The sequence below is a fragment of the Echinops telfairi genome, unplaced genomic scaffold (genome assembly GCF_000313985.2).
Source record: "Echinops telfairi isolate 266 unplaced genomic scaffold, ASM31398v2 ScPeMD7_45;HRSCAF=164, whole genome shotgun sequence".
In the NCBI taxonomy this organism is placed as follows: Eukaryota; Metazoa; Chordata; class Mammalia; order Afrosoricida; family Tenrecidae; genus Echinops; species Echinops telfairi.
Window position 1 is genome coordinate 73,329 of NW_022103943.1, and position 21,740 is coordinate 95,068.

Sequence of the window (21,740 nt, forward strand, 5' to 3'; positions counted from 1 at the left end):
TATTGTTGCAGATGACTTCTTTGTTGTGTCTTCCTCTGGTAAGCCAATAATTCTAATGTTGTTCTGCTTCATAGCATCAGACATAGCCCTTAGGTTTTCATCTTCTCTGATGATCTAATTAGATTTTTGTTGGCGTTTGTTAAAATCTGCTTGGCTGTCCTCCAAGTCACTGATGCGCTTCTCTGCTTCCTCCAATCGATTCTCAAGGTCCGTGTTTTTGCGACTGGTGTTTGTTATCTCCTCCATAAGCTCCTGTATTTCCCTTTGGTGTATGGCCTTTATCTCCTCTATCAATTCATCCTTTTTCTGTATTGTTTACCTCATATCTTGTGTGACTCCAAGCAGCTTTCTGAAAATTTCTCTCTGTGGCAGCTCAATGTCTGTTTCTTCTATGCATGTCATTATGTTCGGGACATCTTCTGCCATTGCCTTTTGTTTCTCTTGTTTTGTCATTGAGGCCATTGAGGCTGATGGCTGTTTGCGTTACATTGTTTTAGAGGAGCCAGGTGCCATTTTCCAGGGAGTCTAAGAGCACTGGCTCTCTCTGGGAGACTTGTAGGAATGCTTCTTAGAACTGCCTACAGCTAATTTCACTATGGAATTAACCTACCACTTTATCATCCTGTGGCTTCCCTCTCAGAGAGCTAGTGGATTGCTTGCTTTGGTGTTGCAGAAGTTGGGCAGAGTATCCCCTGGAGGGAAATAAGGGCTTTCCCGAGCCTCGGGCTAACTTCACAGGGTGGAGCTCACCTAGCCGGGTGTGGTGCACGTGTAAATGCCCTATGGTAAGGGGAGTGGTCTGGAGGTCAGGAGTGGAGTGTGAGAGAACAGGAAAGAGACAAATAGGAGGAAAAAAAGTAAAAAGTAAGACATCTTAAAATGTGCAGGGGATATAGGGAAGAGAGGTAAACAAGAGAAACAATGTAGCTGAGTCACGATCCCCGCTCATTTAGCTGCAAGGGTTTAGTCCCTGCCCCAAGGCGGTGGTGGCAAACTGTGGCAGCCCAGAGAAAAAACCCCTGTGCAGCCCTTCAAGACCGTGGGGAAACAGAGAGGAGAGATGGAATCAAAAGAAACAATGTAGCTGAACCCTGATCCCTGCTTGGGGAGCTGCAAGGATATAGTCCGCACCCCGAGGTGGCAGTGGCAAGCTGTGGCTGTGTTGATACCAACCCCCCCTACGGGATCCAAATGGTGCCGGCTCTGGCAGAGACAGTGGTGGGGCCAAGGTCAAGCCCCAGCTGGCTTCCACTGAAGTAAACCAAAAGACCCCAGCCCCTCAAAACCCTATGGGTCTGTGCCTACTTATCTTTATGATGCTCCTCCTGCATTCCAGCAGCATTGACTTTCCCTCTAAGCAACTCTTCTGGGCTGAATTCTGCGGAGTACCTCTGGTATGTGTCACTATGTCACCATCTCTCCGGAAGTCCTCCAGAAAATCTTATCAGTATCTTACCGCAGTTTACCAGACCCATGCAGGGAAAGTTTATCTGGTGGGAGTTACATGGTACAAACAAGTTTTACCCCAATACAATAATGTATTCTCTACCCCTGGACTGTATCTTATTTATGCACATATGACCTGGGGCCTCTCTAAAGATGTTTCCAGTAGGCACAAGCCTTCTAATAATCTTAATCAGCCAGGCTTTTCCCCAGACCACTCAAGAAACCGTTTTTGTTCTCCTGTTAGCTGTAGCACTTAATACCTTACATGCATTATATGTAACCAGGATAACCATCAAACAGTGTGGTCCAATTCACATCCTTTACTTAGGTCGGATCTTAATCTTATCCTATTCCTGTTAGCAGATAATGCCTTCCCAAGTGGGACGGTAGCCACTGGCATACATAATGTAGAATTATAGCATATCACATAAAGGATTATGGCTTGAAGGGCCATATTAAGTGAATCCAACTCAGGCAGTTCTACACTGTCTTATAGGGTATCTGTGAGTTGGAATTGACTCCATGGCAGTGAGTTTGTTTGGGTTATCAATAACAACATTGAGTGCAAATGGATTGAATTCACCAGTTAATACACAAAGACTAGAAGAATGGGTAAGAAATCATGAGTCTTTAATATGCTTTTTACAAGAAACACACCTTCGATATAAGATAAATGGACTGAAAATCAAAGAATGGAAAAAATATATCAAGCTAATGGGAGGCAATAGAAAACAGGAGTAGCAATATTATTTTCTGACAAAATAAAAATCAAAGTGAAAGCCATAATGAGAGACAAAGAAGGCCATTATATAATGTCGAAAGAAAAATGAACAAAAAGATATAACTCTAATTAACCTCCATGCACCCAATGAAAGGCTTTAAAATATATTAATCAAATTCTTATAGAAATGAAGACACAAATAGGACATTATATTATAATACTAGGAGACTTTAAGACATCACTTTCTAGCAAAGACAGAAAAGCTAGAAAATATTCAACTAAGATGCAGAGGAACTAAATATAATTAATTAATTTGATATCTTAGACAAATATAGAATGCTTGACCCCTGCCCCCCCAAAACCCACATTATACTATTTTTACTAGTTCATGTACAATATACTCCAGAATAGATCATATATTATCCCATAAACCAAGCATCAATAAATTTTAAAACACCGAGATAGGTCAAACCAGCTTTTCAGATCACAATGCTATAAAATTAGAAATTAATCATAGGATGATCATCCCCCCAAAAAACAAATTACATGGACATTGAACAACACTTTCCTTAAAATGTACTTTGTAATTGAAGGAATAAAGAACAGAATTTTAAAAGTTCTTTGCAATAAATGAGAATGAAAATACAACAAACCAAAATATCTGGGTTACAGCAAAAGCAGTACTCAGAGTGCAATTTATAGCAATAAAGACAAATCAAACAGAAAGAATTAAAATGAACACCTTGACACATCAACTACAACAATTAGAACAATACCATCAAAACAAACTGTAAAACACTGGAAGAAAATTAAAAATTAAAAAAGAAAGAAATTAATCAGAAAACTTTTTAAAGAGAAAAATCAAAAATAAAAAAGAAAGCAGTGCTGGAGAACTAGGAACTACATGTGGCACATAAAACAGGGGGTGAGATAATGATTGTACAATTTTGTTATGATTGGACTATTGAATTGTATGATGTGTGGATAGGTGCCAATAAAAATTATATATATATATATAATTGTGTATATATATACACAACAGAGGGTGAGGTGGGCTGCAAAAACCACATGGTGCTGCAGCTGGAGCCTCCTTGCCAGGACAGGGGGGTCTTCAGGGAGAAGCTAGGTACTCTCACCTCACACAGATATGAAGCTGCAAGTGACAGTGACAGCATAGACCTGAGGTCTATCTGCAGAGGGTGATGACCTGGAAGTAGATGTGGTTCTAGTCCTGATGGCCTGCCTTTGGTGGTTCTATGAGTAGTTTTGCATTCATATCTAACCCTGGAAGGAAGGGATTGTGGGTCAGAAGCATGATCTTTCACATGGTCACCCACAACACAGGCAGGAGTGATACTCTGGGACCTGGGGTTCATATGAAGTTGTGCAGAATTGTGGTCAGAAGGCTCATTACTCAGCATGTGCTTCTATCCCAGCTTACCCAACACTTTATCCCTTTGCTCAGTCTGTATGTGTGCAGGCAGATAAGTGTGTGAATATATCTAACCTCCTTGCATGTGTATGAAGGGGCTTCAAAAACAGTGTGGAAAAATTCTAATAACTTTTAATTCCTTGTGTCCATGGATTATTTTTGAAGCCCCCTCATATGTGTGTTTGCCTTTGAGTGTGTAAACATTATATTTGGTTAGGTATGTATGATTATCTCTGGGCATAGTGTATATTTGCATGTTAGGCGAAGGTGGCATATCAGAGTGTGATTCTGTTTATCTTATTTATGTGCCTGATTATATATTGGTATGTATTGATGTGTATCAGTGTGCATGCTTTTGGTTATGTGTCAATGTGTGTCGTAGTTCATTGGTGCATTTTATGTCTAAGATAGCAGAAAATGTATGCCTGTGTGTGCTGAATTCCTGGGTATTGGGGTAAGCCGTAGGGTATATATGTGTCTCAGTGTACTATTGTGCAAATCTGGTAGTGTTTTGTGTGTCACTCTGTGTCTGGCTGCATATTTGCATATTACCTAGCATTGGTGTATGGATGTCAAAGTACGTGTGCCTAGATGTATATTTATATGAGTTTATTTTATGCCTTGTAAGTATCTTGGAGTATCCTGTGTATTTATATTTTGCTGATGTTTGTCTGAGAGTGTGGACGGTTTTGTATATGTGGGTTCTTTTTACATGTGTCTAGTGTGTACTTAAATTCTGCTGTGTATTGGTAAGGTGCACTATTATGTTTTGGGGGTTATCAATCCACAAATGTCTGGAAGTATTGAAAGTGCCTGATTGTGGTTCTGTACTGAAGTGAAGTCCTTGGGACTCTCACCTGCCTTTGAGTCAGTTCTCTTTGAGATGCAGTAGTTCTCCTGGGTGTCTATCCAGTGTAAAGCAGAGTTTCTATTTGGAATGTGGAATGTTGTTAATTTGTACAAATCAGCAATCCCTATATTTTGGTCTCCAAAAGTGTCCTATACATGTGCACTTTTTCTCGACAGTGCTTTAAACTCTATACATGGATTTTTGATTTGTACAGAATTTCACTCACAGGTTTGTCAGAATAAATATATTATTAAGATATATTTAACATATATTAACATATATAATCTTAATACAGTATATAGGGCATTGATGTAGTAAGTCAATGATTGTCTGCCTACCGACAGTTCAATAACCTTGGTATAGCTAGCTGTCTTCTGCTTCTTCAAACACCATGAATTTTCAGACTTAAGCTCTCAGGTTATAAACGTGTTTGAAGTAGAGTCCAGTTCACCGAGTGGAGTTTCTGCATCAGATCTCTCTGATGCAGCCTTTGGAGAATGTGTGTACCTTGAAGATCCAGGATTAGATGCCCCAGTGTTCTATGGCACTTGGTTTGAGTCCCCAGAATGTGTCCCCAAAGTCAGGCCAATGTGTCTTAATCGGTGCATATGAACAGGGATATTCTCCCCTTAGGGCCCTTAAAAGTATTTTTAGTCATTTTCCTTCATCTTTGAGGTCGGTTCTCCCACTTTTCTTATCAATATTCATTCATTTGTGTTAACCCAGACATGTCTACTCCCTTTTCCCTCTCCTGGCATGACTTTCCCATTGGTATCCCTCATCCCTCTGATAGGGATGTCTACCTGTCAGGAGGGGGGGTGGTGGTCTCGGCATAACTTTACGTGGCAGTTGCTCAATAATCAACATCCACTTCCCCTCTCTTAACAATTTGATTCCAGTTGATATGAGGAGTTCTCTGCCAAAGTGACCTTCAAGATACACACTGAGATCACTATTCCCACTCCCATTCCTGGATTCTGTGTGTCATGAGCTCCCATCTCAAAAAAAAAAAAGGAGCTGATACCAAGGAGCTCAATAGAAAGTAAATGTCTACTCCTCTCCTCCTCCCCGAAGTCTCTGCGCAGACCTGGCTGCTGAGATCATAGCCATTCTGGAGAAAGAAGTGTCCTTCTCACCCATCCGCTCTGACCAACTGGTTTTGATAACTTAGACAATCAAGTCACATGCCATTCAGGTTCTGCACAGTGTCCAGACCGGGTGGAGAAGACCAGGAACATGGCAGGAGTTGCTCAAGGATACCTGATTTTCAAAGATTGCATGATGAAGCAAGTCCGGTGCTTTCAATTGGACAAGCAGGCAGGTGGCTACTGTTTAGTGCATACTGTGCCTCTGGTCACCCTTGCAGAATTTCCTGCTATCTTTGGGGGCAGGAAGAGATGGGAAGAGTGCATCAGAGAAGAGTGACTTCTTCCACCTTGGACCCCAGCTCTGGTCCTTTCAATAGGTTCCCTGCCCCAACCTCCAGTTTGCATTCCCACCCATCCTCCCAAGCCATTAGAAAAATATAAAACAGTAATAAAAACCTGAAACAGTACAAAAAGAAAAAAAGAAAGTAAATTTCTAGAAAAGAATGAAGACATCATATGTACAAACATGCCTGATTCAATCCATGTATGGATTGTGGTAAGAGTTGTATGAGTCCCCAATAAAATTATTTTTTTCAAAAAGATACATACTGAGAGAGGATGGTGTATAGTTCTTTGGCACCAGGGAGGCTCTCTACCAGGCTGTCTGGACACCCCTATCCAGCAGGCTAAATACCCTGTAAGCCTGAGCCCGTGCTCATCCTGTTACTTGTTCCTACAACAGTGGACACATACAGTATCTGTCCTTTTGTGATAGAATTACTACACTCTGCATAATGCTTTCCAGATCCCTCCTGTCATAAGGTGTTTCATAGTTTCATTGTTGTTTTTCAGAGATGCCCAGTATTCCATTGTGTGTATATACCAGAGTTTGTTTTTTAAATTCAATATTCTACAGATGGGAATTTAGTCAAGAAATTTACAGCTTCTTGCTATTGTGAACTGTGCTGTAATAAACATGGGGGAGCATATGTCTGTTTGAGATCTGTTTCTTATTTCAATAGAGCACATGCCCAGTAAGGGTATTGTTGGATAATATGGTGTTTCTATTGCCATCTGTTTTAGGAATCGCCATACTGCTTTCCACAGTGGTTGTACGTATTTATAAACCCACCATCAGTGTAAAAGTGTTCCAATGTTTCCACCGCCACTCCAGAATTTGTTGTTCTCAGTATTTTAAAATTGGGCTGGTTATGGGTGTTAAATGGTATCTCATGGTTGTTTTGACTTGCATTTCCCAGATGGCTAGTTAACAAAACCATTTCCTCACGTGCTATCTTCTGTGAATTGTATGCTCAGGTCCTTTGTCCACCTTTTCAGAGGGTTGCTTGTTTTTTTCTCATTGTAGGCTTGTAGTATACTGTAAATTTCAGTAATTAGTTCTTTGTCTGTTATGTCATTGCTAAATATATTTTCCCAATCTGTGAGCTCTCATTTTACTCTTTCAATGAAGTCTTTCGTTGTAGTATATGTGTTTGTAAATGTATTTATATATGACGATGGGGAAATAGATCTATGTGCATATATTTATAGGTCTAGTATTACGGTAGCAGATGGACATTGGGCCTCCACTCAAGTATTCCCTCAATGCAAGAACACTTTGTTCTATTAAACTGGTGTTCCATGATGCTCACCTTCCCAACACAATCGCTGAAAACAAAACAGATACATAGGCAAATGTGGTGAGGGAGGCTGATGGTGCCCGACTATAGAAGGATGTGGTGTCTGGGGTCTTAAAGGCTTGAAGATAGTCAGGTTTCCATCTAGCTGAGAAGCAACAAGGCCCATGTGGAAGAAGCACACCATCCTGTGTGATCATGGGGTGTCGATGGGATCAGGTATCAGGCATCAAAGAATGAAGAGTCATATCATTGTGAATTGGGGGAGTACAGAATGGAGTCCCATGGCCCATCTGTGGGCAGCTGGACATCCCCTTACAGAAGGATCACGGGGAGGAGACAGGCCAGTCAGGGTACAGTGTGGCACCAATGAAACATACAGCTTTCCTCTGGTTCTTTGATGCTTCTTCCCACCCACTATCATGATCCCAATTCTACTTTGCAAATCCGGCTGGATCAGAGGATGTGAACTGGTACAGCTGAGAGCTGGAAACATGGGAATCCAGGACAGATGGACCCCTGAGGACCAGTTGTGAGAGTGGTGATGCTAGGAGGGTAAGGGGAAGTTGGAGGAGAAAGGGAGAACTGATCACAATGTTCTCTGTATGGCCCCCTCACTGGAGGACGGACAACAGAGGGGTGGGTGGAGGGAGACATCGGACAGTGAAGGACATGAAAAAATAATAATGATTTGTAAGTTGTCAAGGGTTCTGGAGGGAGGGAAGGTGGGAGGGAAGGGAAAAGAATGAGGAGCTGATACCAGGGGCATAGGTAGAGAGATGTTTTGAGTATGACGATGGCAATAGATGTACCAGTGTTCTTGACACAATGGATGTATGTGTGAATTGTTATGAGAGCTTTGTGAGCCTCCAATAAGATGTTTTTTTAAGTGTTTTATTTTTAATACGTCCTATTCTTCTATTTATCTTCCATGGTGTGTGCTTCTTTGGTGTATTTGGTAGGCCGTGTATGCCCTGTATGCTCTTAGATTTCTCCTAATTTTCTCAGTGATGATCCTGACAACTTTGAGTTCTATGTGTAGGTCTAATAAAAAGTCTCATCTATATTTAGAGGGAAAGCTGGTGATTTTGAACTTCTGATTGTGATTAGCAGCTCAGTACATAACCACTAAGTCATCAGGACATAAATAAACCTCCCTACCCTGAATCAGGGAAGGCTATAGTTAGGCTGGCCTGGTGAAGAACGCTGGGGCCACATGCACAGCTTAACTCATTAGTATGTGTGCATGTGTGTGTGTGTTCCTCCTGGTTCTCAAGTTAGAAAGGTTCCTAGCCATGTGTCTCTGGACAGAATAGGATGGACATGTGATTGGTCCCTTTTTCCTTCAGCTTCAGCATGTGGGGTGGGGGTGGGGTCACATGTGGGATTCCAAAACTTGGACCTCTGCAGTGTGTTGGATCTAACTCCCCTTGCCACCACCTTTCTTGGTGCTCTCACTCTACTCATGTACTGTGCCCTGACCTCTTGACTGGATTCCAATCTGGTGCCATGTCTCAGTGTGCATCACTACCCAGGCCACTGGTGGTCTCCATGCCTGGTTTGTTCTTGCCAGTGTCCAGCAGCAGTGGCATAGTGCCTCAACTCTTTTTCCATGTGAGCTTGGTAGGGGTGATGGCAGTGGTGTCAAGAGTGGCCAGTGTCTGTGGCTGCTAATCTGTGACTGTTGCCATGGTGCCTCCAGGGTGGCCCAAAGAAAAGCACAGATTCCTTGTTTGTGCTTGTTGGTGCTCCTTGCCACTGTCACCTGCCATGACAGGTGTGTGTGTGGAGGGGGGGGGCGGGGCGGTGGTACAGGATAGTCTTGAGGATAATGTCACTTTCCCCTATCACTGCCTGCATCCTAGCCTTAGTGTCCAGAAGCCCTTGCATACTTGATATCCCATAGCCGATTCAAACATGCTTTCAGGAGCCCTTCAAAATAGTGGATATGCATTGGCTGCTAACTATATGTTCCGCATTTCGAAACCACCAGCTATTTCATGGGAGAAAGACAGGGTTTTCTACTTCAATAAAGAGTTAAGCCTCAGAAGACACATATAGCATTATTATGAATCAGCATCCATTTGATGGATGTTAGTTTGTTGTTTTAATGTTGGTCTCATATTTGTGTGCTGCTGTTGTTGATTATATGTCCATACTACTCCATTTAATATCTTTTGTAGTGCTGGTTGTGGTTTTGCAAATTTCTTTATTTTCTCCTTGTCTGGGAATATTTTCATCTCCTTCTCGTGTTTGAATGATAATTTTTTGGGATAAAAGATCCTTTGTTGACGTTTTTTTCCCTTCAAGACTTTATATATGACTCTCGATTCTCTTTCTGCCTGTATGGTTTCTGCTGAAAACTCGGAGTTTTTTCTAATTGTTGTCAATTTATATAAGACTGTTCTTTTCATCTCTGGTTGCTCTTAGAATTTTTCATTTGTCTTTGATGTTGACAAGTTTGTCATTGTGCTTTTCTCTTGGGGTCCCTTTTGATTTGGGTTGTCTCCGCTTCCTGGATAGTTATGTATTCACCCTCTATGCAGTGAAGAATTTTTTCTTCTAGACGTTCTCTGACTATTCTCTTTGTGGATTTTTTTTTCATCCCTCTTCTGGAATCCATATAAGTCATAGGTTGTTCCTGTTGATTGTGTCCCATATTGTTCTTTGGTTTGCTTCATTTTCCTTTGCATTTTTGTTGCTTGTTCTTATCTCAGATTGAAGTTCAAAGATTTGTCTTCAAGTTCATGAATTCAAGTTTTTATACCTTCAATTCTATTTCTCTGTTCTTTTATAGTGTTTTGAAATCCTGCTATTCTAGAGTTTGACTTCTGTGTTTCAGTTTGGAGGTGTTTTTTGTTTTTTTTTTTGTAAGGCTTGAAGTGAGTTTTCCAGCATTTGCATTCTTTACTTTTATCTCTCTCTTCATCTGTTGTAGGCACAGCCATCATTCTTCTGAATTATTTTTCTCGTGATTCCATAGTCTGTTTGATTTTACCAATTCCCTTTAGCTCTGGGTGTTGTTCACTTATTTGTGTCTGTTTCCTTGTTTGTTGTTTTGTGCGTGTGTTACCAATATTTTCTGCTGTTTTCTTGGCATCTTGGTACAGCTGTTAGGTGTGTCAGGGATGTCAGGTTGTATTGGGGTAATTAGTTCTGTTGAGTGGTATAGTAGAGGGATAGTAGACTTTTCAGAAGTATCAGAAGAGGAGTGGAGTATGGGCTAGGGTAGAGATCAAAATATGGAAGGAGAAATTATAGAGGATGAATAAAAAAGATCAAGTAGTGCTAATAAATGGATTTAAAAAAATAATTTTGAAAGGACAAAAGAAAGGGTAATATTGATTGACAGAGAATTGAAAGAATAGTGTGAACTTCTGTTCAGAAGAAAAAGAGAAACAAAAGAAGAATTAAAGAAATCAAAAAGGAAAGAGAGGGAAAAAGAATGAAAGAAAGAGAGTAAGGTGTTTTGTTGGGGTTTTAAGTTCTGTCCATGAGCATTGTCACTGATGTGTGTGAGAGAAAGATGTGTTTCCTAAAGCACAAAGGGCAAGAATTAGTTGCGCAGTTATAATAAGTGCCTGTAAGTGAGTGATTCTACCTGATTGGATACATGGGGTGGCTGGACTATGTTTATGCTCTAGAGTGCCCGGAGGTTTAGGGGATCAAGTGGAATGGCAGGATATGGAGATGTTTCTGAGGGCTATCTTGGGCTGAGTGGGTGTAGAAGGGATGTGACCCACACATTCCAAGAAGCAGGAGTCTCTGAGATGTTTCAGGGAGGGGATATCAGAGCTGGTCATCTTCTGTTTGGATAGCCCAGTGGGGAGTTGGTGGGAAATGACCAGTCACAGGAATTGTAAATAATACAAGATTTTGTTTTAAAGAAAGGGAGGTAAAAGAAAGAAGAACAAAAAAGAGCTGGGGGTCTAAATTCTGCCCTGGGAGAGACCAAGACAGCAATTAGAATAGTGTCTAGAAGTGAGTGTCTCTGGATTGGGTGTTTGTACCTAATTCAGACCCATGTTCTTGTAGTTGGAAGGTAGGATGAGGCTAATTGTAGCCAGCTGTATAGAGTTTCAATCTCAGAAACCCACAAGGGACGCTTGACTCTGTCATACAGAGTTGCTAAGAGACTGAATCCATGAATTTGTTGTTTGTTTGCTTTTGGTCCTAAAGGAACATAGTTCAAATGACCCCAGTCAATGGGGGGCCAACTTCACTCTGTTCAGGTGCTGGCAGTATCCAAGAGGGGATGGGAGAGAAGGGACTGTCTCTGGTATTTTCCAAAGGAAAGATTATTTCTCTGGATGACCTAGCGGGAAGGAGGATTATGAGTCTTCTCAGAGGGAAGGGTATTTTGCTCTGGATAGCCTGAGTGGTCTACTTAGGGTGCTGACAGTGGGATGGGGTCCTGAGAAGGACAGAATACTAAGGTCAGTGGGAACTTCAACTGAGATGCGGAGCAGTTACTGGAGCCTTCTGTGTTCAAGGAGCTTAGAAGGGGCATGCACCTCCCCGGTCGTCACCATCCAAGGGGCACTTATGTGCCTGGAAATTCACCCACCACGGGGTACCCACTATTTGAGGGCAGGCTGGAGCCCGGTGAATGGAGTACATACCAGCTGTGGAATAAAGTAGGTTCTAAAGCCTGATGTGAGATCAGGGGCTTGGCCTGGCCTTAGGAAGGGCTAGGTATATCTCCTCTTTCCCCTTACCCTCTGCCACTCCCACCATCCCTGAACTTCAGGAGCATTGGGACACTTATCTATTGGGTTGCTCTCTGAACTGCTAGTGTTCTGCTCTCACTTTCCTGTTGTATTCCTTCTGGTTATTGGAGGAGGATTTACTCTGTGTAGGCCATTTTGACCCAGAGACCAGACTTTTCTCATGTTTCTTTACTTTTTTATTGTGACTTGAGTAGAAGTTTACAGAGCAAATCAGCTTTTCATTCAGCAATTTGTACACATTTAGTTTCATGCAATCTCCACAATATAGCATCACTCATCCCACTTTATCCCTTTGTTTCTAATTTCCATTCATCCTTCTTTCTTATTCCTTCCTACTATAGTCTCTTGCTCTTTATCTGTTGCAGATAGAATTGTAATGTTGTCCTCAAGATGCACTACCTTCGTGGTATACATGCTTTGTATAATTCTAAGGACTATAGTTATGACGAGCAAACACACCCACAATTAAGTTATGCTGTTTGGCCTAGTTGATCTTAAGAAAAAGGAGATTAGCTAGATGAATCTGACTTAATCTCATCACTCACTTGTTGCCATTTAATCAATGCTGAGTCATAGTGAACCTCTGTGGGTTTCTGAGACTGTAACAGTTTATAGGAGTAGAAAGCCCAATATTTTTTCCTCCAAACACCTGGTGGTTTTGAGCTGCCAACAATGTGGATCACAACCCAACAAATAACCACTATACCACCAGGGCTCCTATGACTTAATCATATAGACACTTGAAATTTGGGTCTAGAGGTAAGATACACAGAAGTCAGAGATTTGAGTGAGATTCTCTGTGGCTGGCTTTACTGACAGAGGAGGGGGCACATTGTGAGGGATGTAAGTAGCCTCTAGAATCTGAGCATGACCCTAAAGGACCTCAAGAAGCCGACAGTGACTCCACACTTCCACACACTATTGGTTTGACAAGACACAAAGAACTAAATTCTTCCAACAACCCGAATGATCATGGAAACCCAAAACCAAACCAAACATATTGTCATCAAGTCAATTCCAACTCATAGCTATCTGATATAGCATTTCTGAGACTAGATCTTTATAGAAGCAAGCCACCTCGTCTTTCTGCTGCAGAGTTGTGGGTAGGTTTGAGCCACTGACCTTATTGTAAGAAGCCCAACTCTTATCCAACAGTACTACCAGGGTATGGAAAAGGGTGATAATTCAGTCTGACTTATGCCTTGATTTCAGTTTAATAAAACCCTAATCAGAGGGCCCAACTAACCGATTGCTAGACGTATGACTTACAGAATGGTGAGATAATTAATGGTGGTATTTTAAACTGCTAAGTGTATGATAATTTGTTAATCAATAATAGAAAACTAGTTGATTGCCTCTACCCTGAGCTCCCACTATGTATGTGAGATTATTGATTGAATTAAAGTGAAGGTTTAGGGATTTGGGGGTGGGGGTGGGGGGGACGATTCAGAGAACTTCCGTTGCTCACTTCATAGAATTTTCCTGAAATTTCATGCTGCCTCTAGCTCTTCCAAAGATGTCCTCAGAACTGCCACTGCAATGTGGATTTCCTGTCAAACACAAACAAGTAAGAGAAGCCCTTCATACTTTTATGGCAAAGATTCCTTAGGGCCTCCAAACCTTCCTTCTGACTAGGGGAGTTCTTGCTGGCTTCCCAAACTTACCATTACACCTCCAACACTTTTCTCTCCACAGACTATTGGTCAGTCAAGCTCAGATATGCTCTTAAGTTCTTCCTCATGGTATTTACATATTCATTTGTTCCTCCAGACAGTGCTTTAGGTATAAGGGATGTGGTGGTGAAAAAGACAAAGTTTCTGACCTGGTGAAATTCATAATTTAGTGGGAAGGCAGAAATGTAGTAAAGTCATAATTATAAATGGTGATATACTCTATTAGCAAATTTTTTTTTAATATGAAGTTACTGAAGGAGTAACCGATATCTGACATAGTCTGGCATCAGGGTGGGGCCAGACATTTAAGATCAGATCTAAAGCAGCAGTTGGAGTTTAAGAGGCAATGAAAAGAGAGAGGGTGGTAGGATGTGGGCAGGATAAGTCAGGGTGATTATCAAGAAGATAATGCAGATTGGAAGTCCCTGAGTGAAAGTCCTGAACAGGACTCATTAAAGGAACTCATTAAAGGGTAGATGACAAAAAATTAGAGAGTAAGGGGGACATGGGAGAAGAAGAGGTCAGTGTGAATATCATGTACGGTTTTGTAGGTCATGCATGAGGATTTGGGACTTTAATGGTAAAGGGAACACTTAGGGGAGGATAATATGGAATATACATTAATTTATGTGTATTTTGTAATGTCCTGTAGCAGGACTAAAGAGGAAGCAGAGAGATCAGTGAAGAGGATAAGGAAATTTTCTCGGTGTGACATAATGGTTGTTGTTATTGTTAGGTCTCAACAAATCAGTTCCTACTCATAAAGACCCGATGCATAACAATGAAACACTTTCTAGTCCTGTGCTATCCTCAGAATTGTTCTCATTCCCATTGTTGCAGTCACTGTGTTGATCCATCTTGTTGAGAGCCTTCCTCTTTTTCACTGCCCCTCTACTTTACCAGGCATGATGTCCTTCTTCAGGGACTGGTATAGCCTGAGAACATGTCCAAAATATGTAAGACAAAGTCTCAACATCTTTGCTTTTAAGGAGCACTCTGGCCATACTTCCTCCAAAACAGACTGGTTTGCCTTTTAGCAATCCATGGCGCTTTCAATATTCTTCTCCAGCACTACAGTTCAAATGCATCAATTCTTCTTTGGTTTTTCCTTATTCAATCTCCAACTTTCAGATGCATATGAGGTAAATGAAAATATCATGCCTTGAGTCAGACATACCCTAGTCCTCAAAGTAACATTGTTGCTTTTCAATACTCTAAAGAGATCTTATGCAGCAGATTTACTCAGTACCAAGGCCTCCTTTAGTCTCTTGACTGCTGCTTTCATGAGCATTGATTGTGGATCCAACCAAGACAAAATCCTTGACAACTTCAACTTTTTTTCCATTTATCACAATGATCCAGTTATGAGGACTTTGATCCTCGATGTTGAGTTGTAATTAATACTAAAGGCTGAAATTCTTGATCATCAGCAAGTGCTTCAGGTCTTCCTCAATTTCAGCAAACAAGGTTGTCTAATCTACTTGTTGAAGGTTGTTAATAAGCCTTCCTCTGATCTTGATGCTGCATTCTTTTTCACATAACCCAATTTCTCTGATTATTTGCTAAGCATACAGATTGAAGAAGTATAGTGAGAAGACACAACCTTGATGCACACCTTTTTTTATTTTAAGCCATGCAATATTGCCTTGTTCCGCTTGAACAACTGCCTCTTGATCGAAGTACAAGTTCTTCATGAGCACAATTAAATGCTCTGCGATTCCCATTCTACTCAAGGCTATCTATCCAGAGTTGGATGTGATTTACACAGTCTAATGCCTTTGCATAGTCAATAACACACAAGTAAACATCATTTTAGTATTCTCCCCTTTGCTCCGAGATCCATATGGCTTCAGAAATTATATCCCTTGTGACACATCCTATTCTGAATCCAGCTTGAACCCCTGTCACCTCCCTGTCATTGTATTGCTGCAACCATTGTTGGATGGTCTTCAGCAAAATTTTGCTTGCATGTATTATCAATGATAATGTTCTATAATTTTCACATTATGTTGGGTAACTTTTCTTTGGAATGAGTATAAGTATGGATATTTTCCAGTTAATTGGCTAAGTAGCTGTTTTCCAAATTTCCTGGCATAGATGAGTAAGTGCTTCCAGTGCTTCATTAGCTTTTTGTAATATTTCAGTTGGTATTCTATCAATTCCTGGAATCTTGATTTTGGCTAATGCTTTCAGTATAGCTTGAACTTCTACCTTTGGTACCATTGGTTTCGCTCATATGCTACCTCCTGAAATGGTGGAATGCTATCTAATTCTTTTTAGTACAGTGCCTCTGTGTATTCGTTCTATCTTCTTTTGATGCTCCCTGCATCATTCAAAAATTTCCCCCATAGAATCTTTCAATATTGCATCTTGAGGCTTGATATTTTTTCAATTCTTTCAGTTTTAGATATACTAGTGTATGTATATCTTCCCTTTGGGTTTTCTAATTCTAGGTCTTGGCACATAATGGTAGTTTGACCTAAGTAAATGTGGCTGATGGGATTTGGAGAAGTTGACGGATTGAGGAAATACATTAGAGGTAACATTGATAGGAATTGAGGATGAATGAGAAATGGTGAGAAGAAGAAAAGGACACTATCAAGAATGTCATCCTCTTGATTTTAATCCCCCCCCCTTGTTCTAATCCTGTCCTAAAAGGTCACACAGAAAATGGTAGTCCTATTTTTCAAGGAGACAGAATAGTGGAATGGCAAAGCACATAAAATCTGAGAGCAGATCATGTGGATTCAAACCTCCTACTGTGTGATTCTGAACAAGTTTTCTCACCTCTCTGTGCTTTGATTTCTGCATGTGCAAAATGGAGATATTAATCATTTCTTGTGAAGATTAATGAGGGACTACATGTACAATATGTAGAGCAGTGCTGGCATATAGGAAGAACTCAAGAATGTTACTTAGTTTTAATTTAGAGTCTTTGGGAAATTTAAAGTGAATTGTCATAATATTCCCCAAGTTTTATACCCCTCTAAGCAGGGTTATTTACAGGGCACAGAAGAATGTATCACCCTGCCTTGCCCAATGACACTTACATTTAACCCCCCATACCCATCCCTGTCAGAGAAGTGATGAATTCTCTTGGACTACAGAACAGATGTCAAACCCACCGCCTAGCCAGTTTGTATTCAATCTTTCCAGTCTTAACATCCCTCCTATCCCAGGGCCAAGGTCTCACTATTGCACTGTCACTAAAATCTGCTTAAGCCTGTAGATAGACTCCAAGCTACTGATGCTCTCTATTCATGCCTCCTTCATTTCCTCTTCCCCTCACCACCCCCTGACTTGTAATTTAACCACTTTCTCAAGACACTCATCATCTTTGTCAGGAGTGAGGAAGGTATAGAAAGCTGTTGGATTTAAAGACTTCACAAATGTGTATTTCATCAGTGGTTCAAACAGTAGCTCTACTTCCTCTGGAAGAAGGAACAGGCTGATAACTTCAGGGAAGGAGCTGGGAGGCTGCAAGATCAGCATATTTGGGTGGTAGCTTTCTGATGCATGCCAAGAGCTATTGAATACAGATGGTTCCAGAACGGGCTTGGTACTCTGTGTACTGGTAGCTGGCCATACTGATGTTAAAACTTTATAGCAGGTAGCAGAGATAGCAGGTTGGAGGTACAGAGAGTGAACATGGTACTTCTGGGACATATGGTATGTGAAACTGTACTTGTGTGTTTAGGCTCTGAGGGGGTGAGGGCCTGGGTTTGCCAGGTCTCAAAGTGAGTGGAGTCTTTGCTATATGGAGGGGGCTGAAGTTTCAGGTTTACAGAATGATAGATTTTAGGAAGCTTGGTGAGGTGGGCACTAGGCTTATAAGATGGTGGAATTTTAGGAGTGTTGTGTAAGAGGATACTTGTGTAAGTTATAGGCAGGTTGTTTGCCATTTTGGAAACACTCTAGGTATAGTATGTGATATGTGTTTGGGGGTCTGTGCTTTTAAAAACATTTTATTGAGGGCTCTTACAGCTCTTGTAACAATCTATACATCAATTGTTTTGAGCACATTTGTACATATGTTGACATCATTATTTTCTAGACATTTATCTTCTATTGCACTGTGGGAACTCCATTTCTGGGTTGTGGCAGGCTCTTCAATGAATGTAATATGGGTTTGGGTGTGATAGAACATGTAGTTTAGGTTGTGATGGAGCACCAGGTTTGGAATATAGTTGTATAACAGGTTTAATTGTGTCAGATTTGGACTTAGATGGGGTACCAGGATTCAGAGGTGAGACTTATGACTTGGAATTCATGAATAATGGAATATAGGGATTCTGGAGTAACGGAGAGCTCAGCTTCAGATGCAACAGAGCACCAGAAACTAAGGGTATAAGAGTAGCAGGTTTCATCCTGAAAATCAGCTGTGCCAAGGTGGCAAAATCCTGTTGTGCTAAAGTTTAGGGTTAGGGTATACTGGGATTGATAGGGTTGTAGGACTCTGGCCCAGTAGCTACAGTTTCTTGGATCTGGGAATCTTCTTTGTAGAGGCAGGAATAGTTGAACACAGGTATGACTTTAGTTTCATAGTCCTTGATTGAGAGGAAACCTTGAGCCTAAGGCTGGATGGTCTATGCCTGCTCCTAGGCCATGCCTGCTAGTATATGAAGCCATGATGGTACTTGGCCTGCCTGTGGTAAGGGCCTGTCTCCAGATCCCTTCTCTGGCCTGTAAGATCAAGGGATTCAGAGGTGTGACAGCATTGTATTCATGGGATAGTTTGAGGGCCTTGACCTCCAGTAGATGATGAGTGGTACTCTCATGGGCCTGGAAGTATGCCTCTAGAAGCTGTAAAATGATGTAGGACCAGAGGTAACTAATAAGTGTGTTACATTTGAGCCTGGCTCCCCTGAGCTGGCAAAAGTTCCTGGCTGCTCCTGGTGACCACCTCACTGCGGTAGGCCATGTGAAGCTGATTCTATGGGCCACAGTCTGCCAGATGGATGCCCTATTCCTGATCACCTGGCTGCACCACCAACTCTGAGCCACTAAAGTAGATGGGGGGAAAAGCCTAAGTAGAAGCCCCCCAAAAGCCACCCAAGTAATCAAGATGCACATCTCTGAGCAGAGGTATGCCAATCTCCTCATAGAGGCCCTACAGCTGCAGAGCTGCTTCAACTTCCTTATATATTCTCTGGGCTGTTCCCTGGTTCTCCAGGGAAAGGAAGCACAGTTGCAGGAAGTCAGCATCGTCTCCAAAGACCAAACTGAAAAGAAATAGCTTGTGGCCCAGTGCCTGATGGACAGTGGAGAGGATCACACTGAGAGTCATCACACCAAGGAGATAATGAGAGGGATCTTCTCCACACTGAACCCCCCTCTTTGGCTTGTTATTGCTATAGTTGAGCATTGATGTATCTGCCAGCAGATCTGTGATGCCAGTCCCTAACTGGGGAAAAGATTATAAGATCATCTTCTCAGGTTACTTCTATCTCAGTTGCAAACAACTGGGCCTCATCAACTCCCCAGGCTCAGTAATACCTCATCTTTGCTCAAGCTGTTTCTGCTATGTATCCTGCTCAACTTGCCCACCCCTACCCAAGTATTAGTCTTTCTCTTCCTTGAGCTCCCTGACATCTGACAAGGGGACCCACATGCCTTTGTTTTTAATGATTTTCTATCTAGGACTATTCTTTGCCTATTTCCTAGGCGATTGTCTCACTCCTAAATTAGATTGTTATCTCCCTAAAGAAAGAATCTGACTCTATATTCTTACTACAAGGGAAGAAAGGACTGAGTAGAAAAGGAGTGGTGGTCGGGGGAGACTTCTGTAATTTCCGTAAAGATCTGATCAAAAGCCAGAATCAGAGCAGCAGTTTTTGCAAGCACTTGGAAAGACACATGGAGAATCAACTATACTATTTCCACTAGGAAAAGGGGGTGAGCAGAAAACCCAGAAAGCTGAAGGGGCATATTCGTGTGAAATGTAATAGTGATATTTCAGGCATAGGTATGAGGAATAGGAAAATCAAAGGAGAATTTTAGTAATGTTCAACATCATTACCACCTTCCTATTTGGGACATAGGTCTAATATTTTCAACCATCAGCTTCCCTGTGCCCTAGGTTGCCTTGGTATTGTGGACATCCTGAATGGTGGCCTGGATGGAACCTCCAATTTGCCAGACACTAACTGTCAGAAAAGATGATGTTGAAGTAGTCATTGACTCACGGGTCAATGAGGATCACATTTATGGCCTTCTAAATCTTTGATATATAAATGAATTGAAGAATATGAGGCAAGACTTGAGGTCTGTGAGATACAAGGGCTCTTTACATATAGGCAATAAGGTCTACATATTGTATGATTTTTAAGCCCTTCTGACTACAGCACTCTGTGATTCTAGGATTCAGGGACTGAAGTCTCTGTATTTCCAGGGTTTCTTGGTCTAAAGTCTAGAACTTCACAATCCAATACAGTTGTCACTAACCACAAGTAGCTATTTAAATGTAATTTGGTTAAAATTAAATACAAATTAAAAAGTTCAATTATTCACTTGCAGTAGTCACATTTCAAGTGTTCAATAACCATATGTGGCTAGTGACTATCATGCTGGATATCACAGAACTTTAGTACATTTTCATAATCAAGAACGTTCTAGTGCATAGGACTGGTTTAGAAAGTTCAATTTATATTTCTTCAGAGTTCTATGAACCATATGTTCTATGATTCCTGGACACCCATGACCCATGATTTCATGATTCTAGAACTCTAACATTAGAGGGCTTTATGATTCCACATCATAAACACCTTCTGTTTCTGCTAGGTTATTCCACCTAACCCCTAGATCCCCAGATTCTCCATAACTTTGATCTTGGTATGACCTTCAGATAAATCAACCTACTTTCCCTTTATTTATTTATAGCTTCACTGTTCTTTCAGTTGATCATTCTTTTAGGAAACTCTTCCTTGAATTGCCTATTCTGACTCATTCCCCTTTCCCTAGATCATACCTGTCCCAGACAGTTGATAGAATAAGGTGTACTTGTCCTATATATACTTGCTATATTCCAGGTATGTGCTAAATATTTTTTATATATAAGCTCATTAATCTTCACAATACAATGAAGAAGGCATTAATATTATTTCTATTTTACAGGTGATGACATTAAGCTCAGAGTACCAAAAAGCTTTTGGTACAAGACTTTGTACCCACTAGCCTGTGATCTTCCTGTATTCTGCATCATTGCTTGTGACTGCCTGAGTTTGAAGATATATATATATATATATATAGAGAGAGAGAGAGAGAGAGAGAGAGAGAGAGAGAGAGAGAGAGATTATATATATAAAAATCTTTGGATTTGTTTTTCTAGTCAACCTGGCCAAACACAAGGTTCAAAGTGTATTTCCCATTGATTCCCTATCCTCTAGGTTCTAAAACCACTCTGGGTTCCAAATTTTAAAACAAGATGTGGCCTGACGATTCAGTTCAAGTCTTCTCTGGTTCCTATTCCCATGTCCATTGCCATCAAGTTGATTCCAATTCACTGACTGTAGGACAAAGTAGAACTGCCCATAGGATTTCTTTGTGTATACATACTGCTACATCTTTCTCCGGTGAAGTGACTGGTGAGTTCTAACATCTGACCGTTTGGTTGGCAGTCATGTGCTTAACCATTGTACCACCATGTTTCCTTCTTTGTTTCCTAGGCTCTTAAATTCATGATTCTAAGGCCTAAGAGCTATATAGTTTGATGTCTGTGTGATTTCAGGGTTTCCATGATTATGACCTTAAGGTCTTAAGAACTTATGGTTTCAGACCAATTCAGACCACCAAGAGTTTTATGCTGTCCATGGATCTTGGTTGTTATGGATCTAAGGTCAGAGTATTTATAGCTCAAGATCTTTGTGACCCCAATATTCAGTAAAATTAAATGATCAGGTACTCCACTTCCAGAATCATATAATTTTATTGCTCTAGGACAGGAATCAGCAAACATTTTTGGATAGGGACTGATAGTAAATATTTTTTGGTTTTAAGACTATATGGACTGTGTTGCAACTACTCATTTCTGTCCTTTTATTGTAGAAGAATTTATGTACATGAAAAAAATGAATGAGCATAAGTGAGTTCCAATAAAACTTTACTTATGAAACCAGTTGTTGAGCTAGATTTTCTGCACATTGAATCTAAAGATTCTAGTTGCAG

The 21,740-nt window shown here is 40.9% G+C and overlaps 1 protein-coding gene across 1 annotated transcript in view; it reads right to left on the reverse strand.

Moving 5' to 3' along the window:
* ITIH6 (inter-alpha-trypsin inhibitor heavy chain family member 6) overlaps nucleotides 1-21,740 on the reverse strand; it is a gene marked incomplete at its 3' end in the record, with an annotated part of 108,025 nt that overhangs the window by 65,891 nt on the left and 20,394 nt on the right. Inside the window, 16 exon segments of the mRNA XM_030885760.1 lie at nucleotides 3,304-3,365; nucleotides 3,367-3,392; nucleotides 4,471-4,555; nucleotides 13,373-13,454; nucleotides 16,904-17,086; nucleotides 17,233-17,265; nucleotides 17,268-17,337; nucleotides 17,340-17,398; nucleotides 17,401-17,491; nucleotides 17,723-17,988; nucleotides 17,991-18,149; nucleotides 18,152-18,415; nucleotides 18,418-18,456; nucleotides 18,459-18,981; nucleotides 19,662-19,725; nucleotides 19,727-19,797. Of these exon segments, the coding sequence (XP_030741620.1) occupies nucleotides 3,304-3,365; nucleotides 3,367-3,392; nucleotides 4,471-4,555; nucleotides 13,373-13,454; nucleotides 16,904-17,086; nucleotides 17,233-17,265; nucleotides 17,268-17,337; nucleotides 17,340-17,398; nucleotides 17,401-17,491; nucleotides 17,723-17,988; nucleotides 17,991-18,149; nucleotides 18,152-18,415; nucleotides 18,418-18,456; nucleotides 18,459-18,981; nucleotides 19,662-19,725; nucleotides 19,727-19,797 (2,077 nt within the window).